This window comes from Lepus europaeus, chromosome 1, assembly GCF_033115175.1.
Source record: "Lepus europaeus isolate LE1 chromosome 1, mLepTim1.pri, whole genome shotgun sequence".
NCBI classification, from domain to species: Eukaryota; Metazoa; Chordata; class Mammalia; order Lagomorpha; family Leporidae; genus Lepus; species Lepus europaeus.
In genome coordinates this window covers 102,485,082-102,506,461 of record NC_084827.1, presented here as the reverse complement: position 1 = coordinate 102,506,461, position 21,380 = coordinate 102,485,082, and the positions used below count along the sequence as shown (strand labels likewise).

At 42.5% G+C, this 21,380-nt stretch overlaps 1 protein-coding gene across 7 annotated transcripts in view; it reads left to right on the top strand.

Moving 5' to 3' along the window:
• Nucleotides 1-21,380, top strand: part of RBMS1 (RNA binding motif single stranded interacting protein 1) — a 237,981-nt gene that overhangs the window by 185,746 nt on the left and 30,855 nt on the right. For all 7 annotated transcript variants that reach the window (XM_062187272.1, XM_062187264.1, XM_062187255.1 and 4 more), the window contains exons 3-4: nt 3,782-3,840; nt 8,683-8,774. In XM_062187272.1, the coding sequence (XP_062043256.1) occupies nt 3,782-3,840; nt 8,683-8,774 (151 nt within the window). The remainder of the gene's footprint in view (nt 1-3,781; nt 3,841-8,682; nt 8,775-21,380) is intronic.

Below are 21,380 nucleotides of genomic sequence, written 5' to 3'. Positions count from 1 at the left end.
GGAAGAGGTAGAGATAAAAATCTGGTTCCTTTATGAATTTTTACTCAGAGATCTGTTACTCTTGTAGGCATTGGTGGTTGACAGTAGAGTTAGACTAATTGCTGATTATCTGTAAGAGCTGCCCAGGTCTAGGCCATGCCAAAATCAGAAGCCAGGAACTCCACCCTAGCCTCCCTTGTAGGTGGCAGGGGTCCAAGTACTTTGGCCATCTCTGATGCCTTCCCAGGCACATCAGCAGGAAGTTGGATTGGAAGTGGAGCAACAGAGACTTGAACTAGTGCTCTGATATGAGATGCTTATGTTATAAGCAGTGGCTTAACCTGCTGCACCACAACACTGGGCCCCAGACATGCTTGTTTATTATGTGCAAAAAAAAAAAAAATTGCATGGGCTTGAAAAATTAATCTATCTCAGTATCATTTTGATCTGTGTTCATACTCTGAGTATGTAAAGAAAGCATTGTTTTCTAATCATTTCACTGATAAATTGCAGTGAGAACATAAACACTGTTACATTTTGAGCTTTGGGACTTTAGACAATGTCTCGGACTCACAGTGTCTAAGAGCTTTTTTTTCCCCATGTGCAAAAATGAAAATAACACCACCTACCCTCATAAAATTGTTGTGAAGCTAAATGAGACTATACGTGTAAAGCGCCTGGCACAGTGCCTAGAACTTAAGTAGAAACTCACTAAATGGAATTCCCCTTCCTCATTTCTTATAAAATGGGCGAGAAGATTAGGGATGGTTTCATGGAAAAGAGAACGTTTGAACAGGTCTTTCAGCTTCAGGCATGGGTACAGTGGCATAATGGACAGATGGACAGATATTCTTAATATGGTGTTTAAGACAAAGTGAAGCAGTAAAGACACAGGTCCTTCTGGAAGGACCCGAGGGGACAGAAACTACTATGTACTTTGGCATAAGGCCAGGCCCAGTGAAGGGAAGGAGTGACTATTAGAAGCCTATCAAAGATAAAACTCAAAAGCAGTTGGACTGAGTTGATGATGTCTCAAGGACCTCAAGGTTGGTAGAAGGTTGGGGATGTGAGCTCTTGGCATGGTCCCCAAACAACTGCACCTCTTTTGATGGATCCATGCAGGTCACCACCAGATTCCTCAACCCTGAATAATTTATAAAATTTAGAGAACAAATAGAACTTTTTCAAAAAGAAAAAGAAAAATCCTGTGAGCGTGACTATGGTATTGAAGAGAAGGTATATGGAAATTATATGGGGAGAAGACAGGGAAAGATATGTTTGGGGTGTTGTGTGATATTGAATTAGACATGTAACTTTCGTAAGAAAACATTAAGATATTTAAATAGAAAAGAGAGCCATCAAAGCTTTGGTGGCATTTAAAAAAAAAAAAAAAGGAGATATGGATGTCTTCAGAGATTCATTGGATATAACTGCCCTGTATGGATAACCTATGGAAGGGAAAGGTTGAGGACCAAATACCAAATTCAATCAAAGTGCTCAGTGAAGAGGAAAAAGAAAGCCTTAAAAGAGGGCTGAGAGGTAGAATGAAATCAGGAAATGCTGGGCCCATGAGGCAGAGAGAGGGGTGCCCTTGGCATAGATGTGGAAGTGAGGACTAAGGTCAGATGTAGCAGAGTTCAGAGACAGCCAGAACTATGGCAGGCATTTGGCATACCAGTTAATACACCAGTTAGTATGCCCGCATCCTACGTCAGAGTGCCTGCTTTCAAGTCCACTCCTTATTCCAGCTTCCTGGTATTGTGTACCTTGGGCATGAGCAGTGATGGATCAAGTGGTTGGGTCCCTGCCACCCCTGTGGAAGATCAGGATTGAGTTTCTGGCTTGTGGCTTATGTCCTGGTGCAGCTCCAGATGTCGGGGGCATTTGGGGAGCGAACCAACATATGGGAGCTTGCCCTCTATCTAACAATAATTGTAAAAACAGAGTCAAATCCAGAAGAGAGTGTAGCATGGATTATCAGTCCTACCAAGAACCTTTTCTCTTTGCCTTCTCCCAATCTCCCTTTTCTTTCCCATCCTCATTGAATATTGAAAGGGGAACCAGAAGAATAGAAGGCTGCCCCCTTATCCTCTCCTAAAAGTCTTCTGTTTGATTTACAAAAGGCCCTGAACTCTGAGACCTCAGGCAGAGTCTCAATCCTCTTATCTTAAATCTCTTATCTTAAATTGGAGACCTACCAACTTTCCCCCCTGCTTTTGAAAAGGTCTGAGGCAGGGATGTGATATAAAAATACTCAAATTGAAAACTTGTGCAAATGAGAGAGTGGCGAGCAGGTAAATCTTAAACATGCAACCTAGGGTGATAAGTGGTTGCTAAAAGGTGTTCTTTATGTCACTTATTTTTTCTCATTTGTGGATTAAAAAAAAAATTTTTTTTTTTTTTTGGTGAGCTTAGTGATATGTGTTAATGTTGTTATAAATACTCAGAATCTCTACAGGGAGTCGAAGCCACTTTATGCCTCTTGGATATAATTGTCATGTGAACTTTAAATTTATCTTTACTTTCATGCCTAGTTAGTAATCATTTGATTACATGATTACACAGAGTGAAAATGGGTAAAATTAGCTGGAGTAGAGTGGTGGCTCAAGCCATTTGTTTCTTCTAGATAAATACATTTCAGCTAGTTTCAGTGTGTGAAGAATAGACATCCATAATATCCCCAACAGTTTAAAATGCCATCCTTACTCTTCCTCAGACATTTAAGACTCTTCCTAGTCTTCAGAATCAATCATGAGAAAGTTAAAGTAGAGCAGATGTGGAACTTTTAAGGTTAAAATATAGGAAACGCGAATTTTGGAATTTATCGTGTATAAATGAGGAAGCTTGAATCTCAAACATATGGAATTACGTGCATTTTCCAAAGTCTGATTTTTAAACATTTTAAAAATTATTGTTCCAAGGTTTCCCACCCCCTACCCCCCAATTTTTAGGTGAAAAGCATAATTACAGTGCTGTTTCTGAAGATCTCCACTCTGAGGGAGTACATATATTCTGTCATTTCATTTTTAACAAGAGTGTGCCGAATGTTATGTTCTGCATTCCGCACCCTGCATCTTCCATGGCACATTAGGAATTTAAGCATATTTGCATATAAACCCTCATGGAATCAATGATTGGTTTATATTCTTGGTTGTCCATTTTTTACATGCATGTGCATGCACGCACATTAATTACTGGGTGGTTATTGAGCTAGAAATGATGTTAATAAATATATTTACCAACAATTATGTAAGTTATCAATAAAAAGAGCTGCTGTAAACCATTGTGTCCAACCTGTGCCTGAGTGCATGCATACCCACCCTTCCCTGATGCCCAAGAGCCATGCAGTGCTGTTCTCAGAACTGCCAAGAATACCATGCTGCAGGCAGCTTCTCCCTGCTATGATGTCACAAAAGCTGTGTGGGTCACAGTACTTTCCTTTGGTAATTCTGTAGCCTCTCACTTGGCTCTGAACTTGACTACCAGACATAGGGTTATTAGAAGCAAATAGTTTTTACACAGCTCATAGTTCGTGTTTTTGTCCCAAAGTTGTCAGGTAAGTACATGTTCTTCAAAGCTAAACATCAAAATGTAATGGAAAGATTCAAATGGGAAAACCTAGCCATTCGGTTTTTAAGTTTAGCTTTCAGAATTTTCATTTCCTGTCCTCTTAGTCAAAGAACATTTTGTACTTTAAAGTTTGTAGATGTTTTAAAAGAATGTGTAGTCTTTGGACTTAGACATCAATAAGAGTATTTTTATAAATTCTTTTTCCTAACTTTTGAAAATTTTTCTTTTTTAGATATGGGAAAATAGTATCCACGAAGGCAATTTTGGATAAAACAACGAACAAATGCAAAGGTATGTTTTCTTGGCTGGTTATTTGCTAAATCATAGCTGTAGAAAACCAATGGAATTTTAAACCTGATCTTTGGATTCAAAACTGCCCTTATATTATTATATGTCACCCGTTTCTGTCTTGCACAACATCAGGGTATTGTTTACATTTGTCCCTGGTTAAAGTTTGGCTGGAAACCCCACAGCAGCCAGCAGTTTGCCAGGATTCCGGATTTGGCGCCAGTAGAGTTAACAGTGAAAATACTGGTTGGCATTTAGCCCCTGCTTTTAAAGGGGGAGTAGAGTTAGAAAATAGCCTTTCTTTCCTGAGCCCGAGGAGATTAGAGCTGCTTACTGAAGACCACTGGACTGTACTAAAGAACTGAAAAGATTACATAGTGTGCAAATTGGCTCTATTAATTAGAATAGAGTCGTTTTAAGCAGTACTTAATTACATGTTTCAATACTCCCAATTGTTCTCTGCTGAATATCTGTTGACAATATTGGCAGCGGGGAGGAGAGAACCATTTTCACTGACCAAATTGTACGAGGGAGGGGAGGTCATGCGCCCCTTTGAAATATGCTGCTGCATTAATTTGATGCACTGACCTTCAGTTTTCCATGTAATTAGGATGAGCTCATCGAGCTCCAGGAGCGGGAAGAGGAGGCGTCTACAGTAGGCAGCCCTGCTGCTCTGTGGTTCGGAGTTTTAATGATCTCGCATCTTCACAATAGGCACGTGATCTCCAGGAAAGGGAAGAATGGAGTCAGCTGACTTTCAGTCTAAGGACTGACCCCATGCATTGAAATAAGGTTGACAGGAAGAGGCAGAGAAGGCAAATCTCCTCATTAATTAGACTCCAGGTTTTCAAGTAGTGGTGACGGGGCAGTGGCTTAGCACATAGTCTGAAAAAGAACATAAAGGAACCCTATGGTAGGCCCTCTCCTTGTAAGCCAGCTATTTCCTTTAATCTGGACTTGAAGTGGTGCTTTGGATTTCTGTCTCTTCTTCAGAGTGCTGGGATTAAAGAAGCTAGTGGCAGATATCTAAGCTCGTGTTTAGTCAACATGGCACATTAGGCAGTTTTGCCCTGTGTCAGCGACTAGCGTGTGCTATATGTAGAACAGTATCCAATAAATACTTAAAATGGGTTACAGTGCAGAGTCGGACGGTAGGCTGAAATGCATCCATAGGGACCAAGGTGAGTCCTGCCTAACATTTATAAATGATCAGGGAGCCCAGCGACATCCAAAAACCCCCTTTTGGTTTTATGACAAAAAACAGACTTTTGTAGGCATAAAACAGGAAGTGAACATCAATTTCAAACGGAGAAATCACAGTAGACAAGTGGTTTCAGCCTTACCCTGCCTTCCCTCCTTTTCTTCCCTGCTCCAAGAGAAATCTTACGTGGCAGCTCAGCCTGCTGAAAAACAGAGCTGCCCTAGTTAAGTGAGGGAGGCACCTTGAGACCTCCCTGGTTGAATCCTCCGCCACACACCAAACTGAACATCACTGCTGTCCACTCTTCTCCACTGGCAGCCTATTCCCAGGAAGCCCCAGTTCCACAGAGTGCTAGAGAAGGCAGGAGTGAAAAGTAAACAAGTGTGAAATCAATGTATCTCCACAGTGCAGATCCATAGCCATTTGGAAAGGGTCCCTAGATCCAATAAGGTTGGGGATAATTAAGAACGGATTTCAGGTATGGTAGGTCTCCTGGAGAGCCTTCCTTAGAGCTGGCCTTGGCAGATCCTGCCTCTGTGGGTGGGGACAGCGATAGAAACTGTGCAGGGCTTCACATGATAGGTAGCCATATAGATAACGCATATGAAAACAGATGAATTAAAGCATAAGGGATTATACAGAATGAGTATAAATGGTGCTCATTTGTGAACTAATTTTTGAGATTAGATTGATTCAAGAATTTTTATGTGGGAATCAAAGATCTCAAAACTGCTTTTGGATCCTCTATTTTGGGCAAAATTTACCTGAAGGAAACATTCACCTAAATAGCACGAACTTTAACCATTACATTTAAAAGTTCAAAATTAAATTTTATGTCAGAGTTTAGCCAACAACAGATATTTAAATGGCAACACTGGTCCCAACAAAAAGTTCACAAAGGATTGATTGTGAAAAAGACCAAAATACATACATACAGCTGATGGGTAGAAAAACACCAGCCCAATGGGAGAAATAAGAGGAAGAGCCAGAAACTTCATGTTTTTTTACAAAATGGTGTCATGTTTCCTAATGGCCAAAGCCAAAATAGGAAACTGAGCTGTTCTCATGATTCGGTCCTCACAGTGTGGGGAACATCCAGGGAGCCGTGGGTACTGTCACCGTTACTGGTCCTGAGACCTGGAAGAACTCTCCTGAGGAGTGTCATTGAACCACTGCCGTGTTGTTCAGTGAGCCCCACCTTTGAAAGCATCTTTGTACACATTGATGTAATGGAACTCTAGAGCCCTCATAACGCAGATTGTATAAAACTTTCTGTTCACTTCAAAGTAGCACTGAGAACAGGGAAAGAGCACAAGCTTGTATGCTTAGCTGTTATATTTGCCCTCAGCAGAGAAACAGTGAGTGTAGTAAATATTGGAAAAGGCAAGAAGAGAGTGTAAACAGTTAACAGAAATGTGACCCCTGTGGACTTCTCTTAATTACACGTAACAAAAGAATACTACCATTACCCGAATGGACAGTCATAATATCAAAATTGAGACTTTCCATGTTTATTGAAATTTTTTGACAATAGCAAAATTGGAGGCAAATATTAAATATGCATCAGAAAGAACTATGTGATTTCATGGTAATTTATTGGAAATAGAAAAATTGGCACATAAAACTTAAAAACCCATCAGTGGAAAATATCATTCAGTGGGTGTTCTTTTGTAACCTTATGAAATTGTATGTAGGAGAGAATAGGTATTTTCGTGTACCTGTGTCTCCATCGGGTGTTATGGGTTAGCATTCACCACATTTCTTAATAACATTCAGAATTATGTTTAACCTCACTTCTAACCTGGCAGCTGAAGAGCGTACTGTGTTTCAGCCTGTATTAGCCCCGTCCCTTTTTCTTTCCAACCTGCCATTTCTGTTGTCTAATTCAAATTAAGCCTTATTTCAGTCCAATCGTAAGTCATCTAAAGGAGCTGCTTTGTGTGTCAGCTTTAACAGTCATCTCTCCTAAAGCATCTGTTCCTGTAATTAGCAGGAATAGATGCTTTACATCCATTGCGTTGCATTACAACTTATTTTGTTACCAGGCAGTAGTTTTGGTGCTAATACTGACCTTGGACTGTCCCTGAGCTTTCTGTTTGACTTGGTTGGTATATGTCTATTTTGACACCAGCACCACTTTCTAAGTTGTGATTTCTTCATAATATTTAGAAATCAATGCTAGGGCTGGCCCTTCTACACAACCTCCAAATGGAACTTTACTTTTGCAAAATCTGTCATTTAAGATTAATTTTATAATAATATGTGAAAGTTCTTCCAAGGAACTCTGGTATTTTGCCTGATTCCCTGTTCCTTTAAACAGTGTACCAAATGTAATGTAACCTTCTCAGTAACTTCAGAGTCACCACATTAAGACATTCTGTGATGGTCGGTTCCTATCCAGTGATGCTCACGTGATTGTCGAGACTCTGTGGGGTTGTTGGCGCTCCTGCCAAGCCCCCATCTTCTCATGCATTTGCTTTTGTGGCCTGTCGCTAGTTGTTGCTGCTAGACATCACGTGTGTAGCTGCCCTACTCTTACCCTTTTTCCCCAGTTTCCTGTTTTGGATCTGTTGTGATCTGGGAAAGCAGAAGAGACCTGCTCATTAAAGATGTTTGTAAAGCTGTGGACAAATAAGTTTTGAACAAGGGCCTCCCTTAGGTGGTGGTTTTTATATTATGTCTTTTTTTTTTTTTTTTAACACTTTAGGCCATCACCCAGTTGTTTTGGGTAACTAGAGGCTATTTCTCCATTTATTTTGACAGGGATGAGTCGTATTTTAGGTAAATGATATTTTTAACGGAGCCCTAGTATGAAAATTATTTTGTGTTTTGAGTATCTAATGGCTATACTTATTTTAATTTGGAAAGTAGAGTTGGTCTCTAGGATGAATGTGCTTTGTTGCTGACAGGGGTAAAGCTGGGACGATGGTTCCCTATTTCTGCTTCGTTAGAAATACTGTTTCTCTGAAGTTCATCTCCATCGCCACCTTCCTTTTCTTAACCTTGGTTGGCAAATTAGTTGTCATTTCTTTTCTTTTTCCTTTTTTTTTTTTTTTTTGACAGGCAGAGTTAGTGAGAGACAGACAGACAGAAAGGTTTTCCTTCCATTGGTTCACCCCCCAAATGGCCGCTCCGGCCTGCGCGCTGCACCGATCCGAAGCCAGGAGCCAGGTGTTTCCTCCTGGTCTCCCATGCGGGTGCAGGGCCCAAGGACCTGGGCCATCCTCCACTGCACTCTCTGGCCACAGCAGAGAGCTGGACTGGAAGAGGAGCAACCGGGACACAATCCGGCGCCCCAATCGGGACTAGAACCCGGGGTGCTGGCACCGCAGGCGGAGGATTAGCCTAGTGAGCCGCAGCGCCGGCCAGTTGTCATTTCTTTTCAGTAACTACTGGACACTCTGGAAGATCCTGACCAGCAAAGAGCTGCCCCACCCCATCCTGTGAGAGAGGCTCCTCCCTCCCAGTGATAGAGCACTGGGAGGCGGGGCCTCAAGCCAGCCCTGCACCACAGCTCTTCACGCCTGGGATCTGTGAGGACGTTTCCATCTCTGTTGCCTGATCAGAAACAAAGCAGAGTCATTCTTTTACTCTTTCCATCATCATAAGAGTAGCTTAAAAACCAAGCATGTTTTACCTTTCAGGTTACGGTTTTGTCGACTTCGACAGTCCTGCAGCGGCTCAGAAAGCTGTGTCTGCCCTGAAGGCTAGTGGGGTTCAAGCTCAAATGGCAAAGGTGAGTTGAGCACCAGCCATCACTTCTCTATGCCATAGCTTTGCTTCTGAAGCCTGAGACATGTTTTTCTGTCACCATCTGCATTCCCTCTGCCTCCTCTGTAGCCCAGGATCCTTCTACCTCTACATCCTCAATAGCTGCTGTGCCAAAAAGTATTCCTTATAATCTAATGTGTGAATAGGGATTTATAAATGAATAAAATTCATATAGCAAATTACATAACCTCACAAATCAAGAAATAGCACCAGATTTTCTCAAGTAGTCAGGTGTTTTTGAATCTTTAAGATAGAATGTGTGTGGTTTTTTTTTTTTTTTCCTAATTTATTTTAAAAAATGAAGGAGTTACAGAGAGATAGACAGAGGCAGAGAGATTTCCATCCACTGGTTCACTTCCCAGATAGTGGCAGCTGCTGGGGATGAGCCAGGTTGAAGCCAGGAGCTTCTTCCAGGTCTGCCATGTAGGTGACAGGGCCCCAAACACCTGGGTCATCTGCTGCATCTTTTTTTAGGCCATTAGTAGGGAGCTTAATAAGTAGTGAAACAGCTGGGACACAAACCAGCACCCACATGGCATGCTGGCCTTGCAGGTTTTACCTGCCATGCCACAACACCAGTCCCCTGCATTGTTTTTAATAAAACATTTTAAGTGTTTGTTTTCATTAACTTGAAAGGCAGATTGAGAGAGAGTATCTTCCATTGGCTGGTTTACTCCCCATATACCTGCAACAGCCATTTGGACCAGGCCAAAGCCAAGAGCCCAGAACTCCATCTGGGTCCCCGACATGGGTGGCAGGGGCCAAGCACTTGAACCATGATCTGCTGCCTCCCAGGAGCATTTGGTGGGAAGCTGGATCAGAAGCAGAACTGATCCCTCTGATACGGGATGTGGGCATCCAAAGCAGCTGCTTAACCTGCTGTGTCACAACATCCTACCCTTAAAAATAATTTCAGAGCCTGGCACTGTGGCGCAGCGGGTTAAGGCACTAGCCTGAAGTGCCGGCATCCCATATGGGCGCCAGTTCAAGACCCAGATGCTCTACTTCTGATCCAACTCTCTGCTATGGCCTGGGAAGGCAGTGGAAGATGGCACAAGTCCTTGGGCCCCTGCGCTTGCGTGGGAGACCCAGAAAAAGCTCCTGGCTCCTGGCTTCAGATCGTCTCAGCTCCGGCCGTTGCAGCCAATTGGAAAGTGAACCAGCGGATGGAAGACCTCTCTCTCTCTTTCTCTCTCTGTCTCTCCTCTCTCTGTGTAACTCGAACTTTCAAATAAATAAATCTTTAAGAAAAATAATTTTAGAATGTCACTGCTCAGAGTCAACACACTGAAGGTGCACTGCACAACGTAAGTGTTTATAGGATGTCATATTTTGAAAGAGTATGGAACTGGCACATTACATGCTTTGTACAAATATACTGGTAGTTTCTAATGCAAATATTGGCTAAGGATGCTAGTCTGTACAAGAGTCCTTCATTTTTAGATATCATTCTAGGAATGATGCTATTCAGTAGTTCAATAAGGACTTTATTCATGACTACTTCCAATGGATTTTTAGTATTTTAGGTATGGAATATTTGTTGAAAATTTCACAGATTTTTAAACAGAGATCATGTTTATACATTAGTATGCATGAATATTAGTTACAGTGAGATAGAATATTTTTCTTGAAAATTTATCTTTTCATAGTTCACTTCCCAGGTTTTTATCTGGAATATCATAATTTATGAACATATTTGCTGTAGCCAGTCATTGTCTGTTTTCATATTAGGTTTATCATCAAACTTACAAAGCTGAAGCTGCCAACTTTCTTTTTCAAAAGTAATGATGCCTTAGACAGTTTTGATGAACTTGGAAAAGTTCATCTTATGTGATCTAAATCACTAGCCCAGAGGCAGATGTAATTCTGGAGCTGAAGGGACAAATTGGTGTTCTCCTAACTTCATTGTCAAGCGGCCATGGTGCTTTTGAAGAACTAAGATTCAGAGAGTAACCTTTGAAATGGCAAGCATCTCTGGAGAGATTCTGTTCTGTGACAGACATGTCCAGGAGTTACTATTGACTAAATTGATATTTGTGCCCCGTCTTTATTGCCTTACTGTGCGCTTGGGTCACATCCTAAAGACTAGTCCCTACAGTGCAGATTTAGAGACATTTGTGTAACTATGGGGATTTTTTTCCATCTGTGTTCCTTCAATTACTATGGAAAGTATCTTCGAGTCTGAAACTCAGTAGTTTGATATGTTGAGCATTCTTTGTGAAAGAGCAATAATTTTTATATTACCTGGCTTCATGAGACACAGAGAGAAGTAATTTTATACTACCCTTTGCTACTTCTGAATAGTAGCACATTATCATTCCCTGAGGAGCAGTCATCTGTCCATAGTAAAGAAAGTTTATGGAAGTAAAAGGGAAATGTCTTTAAGAGGGTAAGTCACCTGCTGAGATCTCAAGGCTACTGAAGAAATTGTTTTCAGCTACGAGGATAGAGATTGAATTTGAATAAAAGAATCAACACAAAGATTTCATAAAGGAGTTGATTGGTTTTCTACAGTAGTATGCCATTAACATTTTTAAAGCTTTACATTGAGGTGACTTTGGATTTTCTGAACATGTAGTAAGAAGAAGAAAATAAAACTATAAACACTAAGGACCATGATGATATTGTCTATCCTATGGAGCAACTTCCTGTGGCACTGTTGAAAGACAGTGGTTATGAGTTTTTGTAGACATTTACTATGAGTATGTGATGCTTACTTTGCAGAATGTTTCATCTGGTTCTGTAAACAGTAGGTGATCAGATATTCTAGAAGCAAGACCTTTAGGGCTCAGAAAGCAACGCATTCCTTTACTCAGTGATGCTCGTGGTTCCACTTTTGGATAAATCCGAAGCAGATATGACTATTCCAGCCACTCCCTTCCTTCCTTCCTTCTTTCCTTCCCTCCTTCCTTCCTTTTTTTTTTTTTCTTTTTTCTTTGCTTGCTTGCTTGCTTTTATTTAATCAATATAAATTTCTTAGGTACAGTTTTAGGAATATAGCAGTTCTTCCCCCTACTGCCCTCCCACCCCCACTCCTGTCCCACCTTCTACTCCCTCTCCTATCCCATTCTTCATTAAGATTCAGTTTTAATTATCTTTATACACAAAAGACCAACTCAGTATACACTTAGTACAGATTTCAACAGTTTGCACCCACACAGACACACAAAGTATAAAGTCCTGTTTGAAGGCAAGTTTTACTGTTTAATTCTCATAGTACAACTCATTAAGGACAGAGGTCCTACATGGGGAGCAAGTGCCCAGTGACTCCTGTTGTTGATTGAACAATTGACACTCTTATTTATGATGTCAGTGATCACCTGAGGCTCTTGTCATGATTTGCCAAGGCTGTGGAAGCCTTTTGAGTCCACAAACTCCATCAGTATTTAGACAGGGCCATAGTCAAAGTGGAAGTTCTCTCCTCCCTTCAGAGAAAGGTACCTCCTTCTTTGATGGCCCCTTCTTTCCACTGGCCACTCTGTTATTTCCATAACATCCCTTCAGTTGCTTTTTTCCAGTCAAGTCTTTCTGGTTGGCGTTTCTTTGGTAGAATGCCTCTTGATTTTTCAGATCCAAACTCAGCTGTTTCTATCTGTATTTATATGTATCTGACTTCAGTACAGCATTTTAAAGCAGACACTGCATAGGGAATGTCTTGAGTTACATTCCAAATACACTTTGTAAGATGTGAAGAACACGTGCAGGGGTTTTGCAGACTGCTGAGAGCCAGCCAGAGGGATGTTGCTAGAGCTGAGGGACACATCACAGCCTATAAAAGCAATTATTTGCTGGCAATATTGATTATTTGGTGATCAGAAAGCAGAATTTTAAAGGTTTCCATCCCAAAATAACTTTAGTACACAATATGTAATGAGTGTATTTAGTTACATTTTAGGAAATTGTAAGAAAATAAAATACTTACATTTTAGGAAACAGTTATAGGTTATGACTGGACTGTAGTACATAATTTTTTTCGTATTTTGAATCATGTGAACTAGGCTCCTCATCAATATAGTGGTACTGAATATCTGATTTTCAAGAACAGATTATTGATGCTAAGTGCACAATACCTATAACTTAAATGTCCAAACCTGTCTATTTAACAAAAACGTTGAGTATCATGACACGATGTCAAAGATTTCCCTTTCCCTAGATCAGCTATGCTCCAATGAGCAAGCTTGTAGTGGGATTGGAAGATGGTTTCCAAAGTGTTTGTGTTTCCAACTCTTCCATCAGCTTGCTAGCTGTGGTTTTCAACCTCTCCTGGGTAAGAGCAGTAGAAAATGATGGGAAATTTCTTGATCTGACAATGATGTGATCTGGCATTGCTTTCTCTGACTGGGCAGTAAACTGATGCTTTCTCTCATGAAATGCTTTCAGCATTTTTCTGAGATTGCTACCCGGCTCTGCCCTCCCTCCCAAATTGATTTTTCCCCTGTAGTTCCTGGAAGCTAGAGAAGACATGCCCTTGGGCTAAACCCTTCTGCCCCTTTCTATTGGGGTTTCTTGCTCCACAGGCAACCATCCCTCCAAGAATAGTTCCACATTTATAGGTCCCTTCACATCACCTTTCTACTTTTAGATTCCTCGCTTTTTGAGTCAGGCATGGGTTATTGAATCCACCAAGCTCCATGAGGCCCCGACAGAGCTTCCTGGGTGGCCAGGTGAAGCCTGCTTGCTTGACTGTCAGTGATAGGCAGGCAGCCCACATGGGGAGACTCAGAACACATCAGTGTTTTTCTTCATATAAATGTGTGTTCTCAGCCTCTCCGGGCTCTTAGAGATAGACAGAGGTAGGTTCTCAGCCAGCTCTTTGCAGGTTCTCCTTAGGTGGTCTTGTCTGTCACTCTGGAATGTGGGACATCCATTGTTTTGGGGCTTCCTCCTGAAACAGAAAGAGGGCTGTTTTTTTAATCTGTTAAAAATACAGAGGGTTTCTTTAGATTGGTCCCCAAATACTTACCTAGGCATCATTTCCAATGCCTAGAATAGTCAGCAGCATAATTTATTAAACATACCCATACACACAGCTTTTAAAGACATCTTTGCATTGTATTTAGTCAAAACTGTACTAAGTGTAGGTTGGCACTATGCATCATATCAACCATATACTTTCCCGAGGGTTGATAATGCGGCTTTTCAAAGATCTACTTGGAAGGCTTGATACTGCAAATTGGTCAGGAAAGGGGACCCCTTCCTCCTTCATCTGTAGGGAAGACAGTACACAGGTTCTAGCTGTGTGCCAACATTCTGTATGTTATGAATTTATTCAGGTCCCTGAAAATGACTTGAGTTTCCTGAGCCTATTTTTATTCTTCATTATCATTAAAGTTACAGAAGGTATTTTAAACGCCAGCAGTTCTTTTGTTCTATACCATAGAATGAAGGCTTTGAGTGTCTGAACTTGACTTAGCCTCTTGCTGTCTGGTTAATAAGCACCTGTACACATCTCTGGGGTGGAGGGATGGGGAGGGCTGTAAGAGGAAGTTTAAGTCTGGCTCCTGTAGTTGGAGGATAAGGAACCCACGACAGTCTACTTTCCTCTATTGAATTAATCAGGATACTATAATATGTTGAAAACTGATATTGCCACATATTAAAGGCTTACTTTCTTATGCAGTCAGAAAAAATAAGAAGCATTCAGTTGGAAGAGGGGATGTGTAACAATAATGTTGCTTGACACATTGGCTTCCTGGGTTGTAAAATAACCCAACAGAAACTTAAAAAAAAAAAAGAGTTGCAAATCTGCAATTTGAGAGCATTACAGACCAGTGATTGTTTCTCATTCATGTTTAAATTTTCTGTGCCTTGCTTGGTACTGCCATACATAGATATCAAGTCATTTAAGTGAGGAAAAAAAAAAAAAAAAACTTTTTAGCTTGGGCAGATACTGAGAATTAAGAAAGGGGCATTTAAAAAGCCTGTGGCTCTGGTGCCCTGATGAAACTTATCAAATAGGAATTCCCTTGAGCCTTTTGTTAAACTTGAAAGAAGTTTTAGTTGTGTGCATTTTTCAAATAAAAGACACGGATTCTATGGAGAGAAAAGAAATGGGGATAATGAGCAAAAACGGTGTCAAACTTGAATCGGCGTTGGTGCATCTATTCAGAGTGACTTCCGTCAGCCTGCCAGTACCTCCTCGGGCGGGCTGGGGGTCAGCAGATTGGCGGGTGTGTTTGGCGGGTGGTAAGCTTGCACATTTTTTTTTTTTCAATAAATAGGCAGTCAAACAAGCAGGAATGTAATCTCCTGCCACCCCGAGGTCCCCTGTGCCCCAAGCAGTGCGCAGTCACATGCCGCTGAGCAGCTCTCTGCTGGTTGGTGAACCTATTCAGTACAAGAGAAAACAGATGTCTGCTCTTCCTGCCAAGTCCCTTTCTTGCCTTTTAGGAACCGTTCCACACGCACAGGGAGGCTTTGGTAATTTCTTTCAGAGGACGAGTGAGTGCTCTACAGCATGTGCCACTTCCACGCCCCGCTTTGCTACTCAAGTGAACAGTAATGGTCGTTTATTCCTCTCCCAGCCAAAGCGGCACCAGTTGTCCACTTGTTGGAGAAGCCCTTGAACCCCATCACGCGTAGGGCATAGAGAAGGTCATTGGCCCTCTTGTTAGGTTTGGCCAAAGTACTGACAGAATAATTGTTGTTGTTGTTTTTAAAGATTTATTTGCAAGTCAGAGTTACATAGAGAAGGAGAGAGAGAGAGAGAGAGAGAGTCTTCCATCCGCTGGTTCACTCCCCAAGTGGCCGTAACAGCTGGAGCTGCACCGATCCGAAGCCAGCAGCCAGGAGCCACCTTCAGGTCTCCCACGTGGATGCAGGGGCCCAAGGACTTGGGCCATCTTCTACTGCTTTCCCAGGCCTAGCAGAGAGCTGGATCAGAAGTGGAGCAGCCAGGTCTCAAACTAGCAGTCATATGGGATGCCGGCACTGCAAGCAGCAGCTTAACCCGCTATGCCACAGTGCCGGCACCCCCCCCCCCCTTATTTTTTTAAAGATTTATTTATTTTTGTTGTTTTTAAGACATAGCTCTGGAAGGCTGGCGCCGAGGGTCAACCGGCTAATCCTCCGCCTGCGGCGCTGGCACACCGGGTTCTAGTCCCGGTCGCGGCGCCAGATTCTGACCCGGTTGCCCCTCTTCCAGGCCAGCTCTCTGCTGTGGCCCGGGAGTGCAGTGGAGGATGGCCCAAGTGCTTGGGCCCTGCACCCCATAGGAGACCAGGAGAAGCACCTGGCTCCTGCCTTTGGATCAGCGCTGTGCACCGGCAGCAGCACGCTGGCCGCGGCGGCCATTGGAGAGTGAACCAATGCAAAGGAAGACCTTTCTCTCTGTCTCTCTCTCTCTCTCTCTCTCTCTCTGTCTCACTGTCCACTCTGCCTGTCAAAAAAAAAAAAAAAGACAGCTCTGTATGGAATACAACAGTTAATGACTGTGAAGAGACTAAGCTGTCATCACTCAAGACCTAGCACGCATTGCTGCAGGTATCCTGTGATCTGGACACTATGAAGGTACTAGTGAGGATACATGGCTGCTTTAAGGATGAGATACTTTTATGATCAGTGCTGCCAGCTTGGAATTTCTTCCCATTCTTTTGTGCTTTGCTTTTTCATTGTAAAAGCACTACAGCTTTATGGGTAACGTTTGCAGGAAGATTGACCATTTAAAAAGAAAGATAAATAACTTTCGCTGTCAAAGTGATTCCCAAAGAAGAAACCTGAGAGAGTTGCTATTGGAAATAAATGCAGGGGCCGGCGCCATGGCTCACTTGGTTAATCCTCCACCTGCGGCACCGGCATCCCATGTGGGTGTTGGTTCTAGATCGGGTTGCTCCTCTTCCAGTCCAGCTCTCTGCTGTGGCCTGGGAGGGCAGTGAAGGATGACCCAAGTGCTTGGGCCCTGCACCCGCATGGGAGACCAGGAGGAAGCACCTGGCTCCTGGCTTCGGGTCGGCACAGCACCGGCTGTGATGGGCGTTTGGGGAGTGAACCAACTGAAGGAAGACCTTTCTCTCTGTCTCTCTCTCTCTCACTGTCTACAACTTTACCTGTCAAATAAATTAAAAAAAAAAAAAAGAAAACAAATGCATAAAATCATACGAAATAGTCAACTGTGTTTCACTGTATAAAAGAGCAGGTTAAGAGCCCAGCTTCGGGGGTAGGCTTCTGGCCTAGCATGGAAGACACTGGTTAGGATGCTGACATCCCTCATCAGAGTGCCTGCTCCAGCTCCCTGATCCTGGTTACCCTGAGGCAGGGATGATGGCTGACATAGATGGCTCCCTGATCAATCTAAGGAGGCCCAGACTGAGTTCCCAGCTTTGGCCTGGCCCAGTCCCAGCGTTGTGGGCATTTGTGGAGTGAACCATACATGGGAGCTCAATGTCTCTCTTTCACTCTCTCCCTATTTAAAAAAAACAAAACAAAACAAAAAAAACTTTAAAGATAGATTTATTTATTTGAAAGGCAAACTGACAGAGAGAAGGAGAAACAGAGAGAGATCTTCCATCTGCTGTTTCACTCCTCAAATAATGACAATGGCTATGGCTGGTCCAGGCCAGTCAGAGGCTTCAAACTCCATCTGGGTCTCCCACGTGGCTACAGGGACCCAAGTACTTGGAACATCTTCTGCTGCTCTTCCAGGTGCACCAGAAAGGAAAGTGGCACAGGCCGGTCTCGAACTGGCACCCATATGGGATGCCGGCTCGCAGCCAGCAGTTTAACCTGCCTCACCACAACACCAGCTCCGAACTGAAAAAGAAAAATTTAACTTTCTAGATTTTTGTTTTCACATTTTTTAATCCCTATCTCTTTGTAAACTTTCAAGTTGAATAAAGACTTTAAAGAATGTGCAACACTTAATGTTTTAATAGGAGAAGCTAAAACATATTTTAAAAGCATTTAATGCTACATTGTCAAATCTCTTAACAATGCTTCAAAAAGTCACGTAATATTTTCCTGCAAGCATTCTTAACCATTAGCGATTGCGATTTTTTTGTAACTAATTTTCAAAAGAAAGCCCACAATATTTTGATATATTTCTTATATTTTTGTCCAAAGATTGTTTTAATGCTCTTTAATGAGGGAGTTCCCTGCTTTTGTCTGACTCAGCATGAGTCAGAAGCCCAAGACAGGTCTGCGCCTGTCACGCCCCTGCCTCCGTGCCTCCAGAACCTCTCTGTTTCTCAAGGTATGGCTCTCAAGCTGCAGCTCTTCCTACTGCCTGCTCCCACTCCCAGAGTACATGAAGTCATAGGATAAACACTGCTGATTTTCCTGCAGTATCTGCTTCTCTATTAAAACCGCAGTAGTTAGGGAGTAGATTGCGGTTAAAAAAAGACAAAGCATAAGGCTTCAGTGAAGATTTGCAGCTCTGGCAAGGCTACTTGGGCTTTTTCCTTCGCTGCTCAGGATAGGTCGTCATTCTCTGTGCTGTGAGCACTGCTTACTTTGGGGGAAGAAAAGCCTCAGGGACCAACAAGATCAAATTCCTTAGGGGCAAACAATTTGGCACAGCTTGTTAAGCTCCACTTGGGAGGCCAACATCTTCTATTAGAGTGCCTGCTATTTGACTTTGAATCCAGCTCCTTACTGATGTGCCTGGAAAGCAGTGGATGGCAATTCAAGTACTTGGGTCCCTGCCACCCACATGGGAGACCCAGATGGAGTTCCTTGCTCCTGGCTTCAGCCTGGCCCAACCCTGGCTGTTGCAGCCATTTGGGGAGTGAACCAGTGGATAGAAGATGGGTGGATCTCTCTCTCTCTTCCACCTTTCAAAGAAATAAATCTTTAAAAATAGAAAAATCAAATCCTTAGACGGTTTCTCACATCTGGTTTCAGCCTCTTGATTTCTGCTTCCTCCTGTAGTTCCAACTCAGTGTCATGTCCTCCCAACAAAGTATTCCCTAATGTCCCTAAGACAGACATCCCTAACTATCCTTCCATTGTCATTTGCTCATTTGCATACATCTCTATTATAGCTTTCATTACCTTGCTTCCTTCTCAAGCTTTCAGAAGACAGTACAGGAATCATAGTCATTTTATAGCAAGGATCTGGGGAGTACAAGATGCACTGGAGATGTCCTTTAGCTGTATGAAGCCCCAGGCCCTCCTTCAGACAGAGAGAACCTGTTAATATTGGCTGGTTCAGGACCTGACTACCAGAGTACCAAAGAACCACCTGACTGGTGCCAGTGCTGTAGCACAGTGGATTAACGCCCTGGCCTGAAGCGCGGGCATCCCACATGGGTGCCAGTTCCAGACCCAGCTGATCAACTTCTGATCCAGCTCTCTGCTATGGCCTGGGAAGGCAGTGGAAGATGGCACAAGTCCTTGGGCCCCTGCACCCACATGGGAGACCCGGAGGAAGCTCCTGGCTCCTGGCTTCGGATCGGCGCAGCTCCGGCTATGGCAGCCAATTGGGGAGTGAACCATCAGATGGAAGACCTCTCTCTCTGTCTCTACCTCTCTCTGCCTCTCCTATCTCTGTGTAACTCTGACTTTCAAATAAATAAATAAATCTTTAAAAAAAAAAAAAAGAACCACCTGACTCTGCAGGAGAGCCTCAGGGATGTGTTAGGTTAGAACCAAAATGAGATGGCTAACAGAGGAGCTGTGGCTGTAATTGGGTCACGTTGGCTGAGGTTATCAAATGAAGTGGAAGTAAGGGGAACAGAATTTCATATTTAAAATCATTTGTATTGCTTTCAACATTGCATCTGTTGTTGTCCTATGTGTCTTAAGTCACTTTCTAATTTTGAAACATTAAAAGGTAGACTCTATATTACTGTCCGCAGAAGGTATTCTTAGCATAAGATAATCAGTGATAGCAGGCTAAATTGACCTCATTTCAACTGAGAGCCAACAGAGTTGCCATTTTGTTTGGCCTGTGAAGGTATTGAAGATAAAGGCTCAATTTGCTGTTGACTATTTGAAAATTTTAATTTCTTCTTGGACCCACTCTGAAAGTCAAGCATACAAGCTGGGAGCCACCTTTGGAATGAGCTTAGTTACATGCTGTTCTCATTGGTGTCACCGCCAGGGAGGTTTTTTTTTTTTTTTTTTTTTTCAAGAGATTTATTTTATTTATTTGAAAGACAGAGTTACAGAAAGAGATAGATCCAGAGAGAGAGGTCTTCCATCCACTGGTTGACTCCCCAAATGATGGCAACGGTCAGAGCTGAGCTGATCTGAAGCCAGGAGCCGGGAGCTTCTTCCAGGTCTCCCAGGCGAGCACAGGGGCCCAAGTACTTGGGCCTTTTCCTGCTACTTTCCCAGTCCATAGCAGAGAGCTGGATCAGAAGTAGAACAGCCGGGTCTCAAACCAGCGCCCGTATGGGATGCCAGTGCTTACAGGCTGGGGCTTTAACCCACTACACCGCAGCATTGGCCCCACGGCCAGGGAGTTACGGGGCCGCTACTTTTTGCTCATATTTCTTGGTCTTTGGTAATTTTACTTCATGAAAATACCAGAATATTTCTGATTGCCTAGGATACCGGATTGTGTTGTAAAAGGTCAGTGTTCACCTTTACATGCAGATTATATTAAGAAAATGTTTCATTTCAGGTTTAATTAATGCTAGTATATATTTGAAATGAGAGACTTTGTACAAATTTAAACATGCATAATACCTCACGTGTATTTTTAAAGTCCAATGCCTTTCAAAAATCTAGAAAGTTCTAATGAGTATGCTATTCTGCAGCCTGAGGCTAACACACCAATTAATGACTTTACTAATAGTACTAATTAAAGAAAATCATCATCTCTGATATATTTCAATATGTAGAGATACAACCGGTTAGTAAGATCAAAGGAGAGACTGGCTACAAATTCATTAAGACTATATTAATCTCACAGTTGCAGAGGTGAAATTTGAGTTCATCAGAAAATAGTCCAGTTGTCAGATGAGCTTTTGTCTCTGCTAATCTGAATACCATGCTCTTCACCGGTTCTCAGAAAATTCAGTTGTATGTCTGGTTTCAGCCGATTCCTCTGAACAAAGGACAACTGGGTGAGAAATGATCAAACAGCATTGCTTCTCAATTGTATTAAAATGCAGCTACTGATTCTGTAGGTCTGAGGTGGAGCCTGAAATTCTACATTTCTAATAAGCTTCTAAGACTTTCTCTACTCAGAGTTTATAATTGTGCATGGTTTTGAGATCTCTTGTTTGGATTCATTTAGGAGCTCTTGTTTTCCATGGGTGGTCACAACTCAGAAATAGAATGGATTCTACCATAGAGCAGGAGGCGAGAATGTAGGCAAAACTCTCTTGAACTTTAGAGGACTTCACGGGTCTCTAAACTGAATTATTAGCAGTAATAGCTTCCTGCACAATGATGTGCCTGAAATGGACTCCTAAAAATAGCAGTGGAGGAGAGGTTGGTTATTTTGGGAAACACTGCAAATAGCTGAGAGTTGTGGTTCCAGAGGGCAACCTTCCCAACTCAGTAGTGGCCGCCAGCAGTGCCACTTCCCAGTCTGCTGGAGCTGCACAGATACTCCATGCTTTAGACATTGTATTCAAACTTGGGTGTTCTCTAGTTCCCATGGTCTTACTAGGAAGTTCAGAAG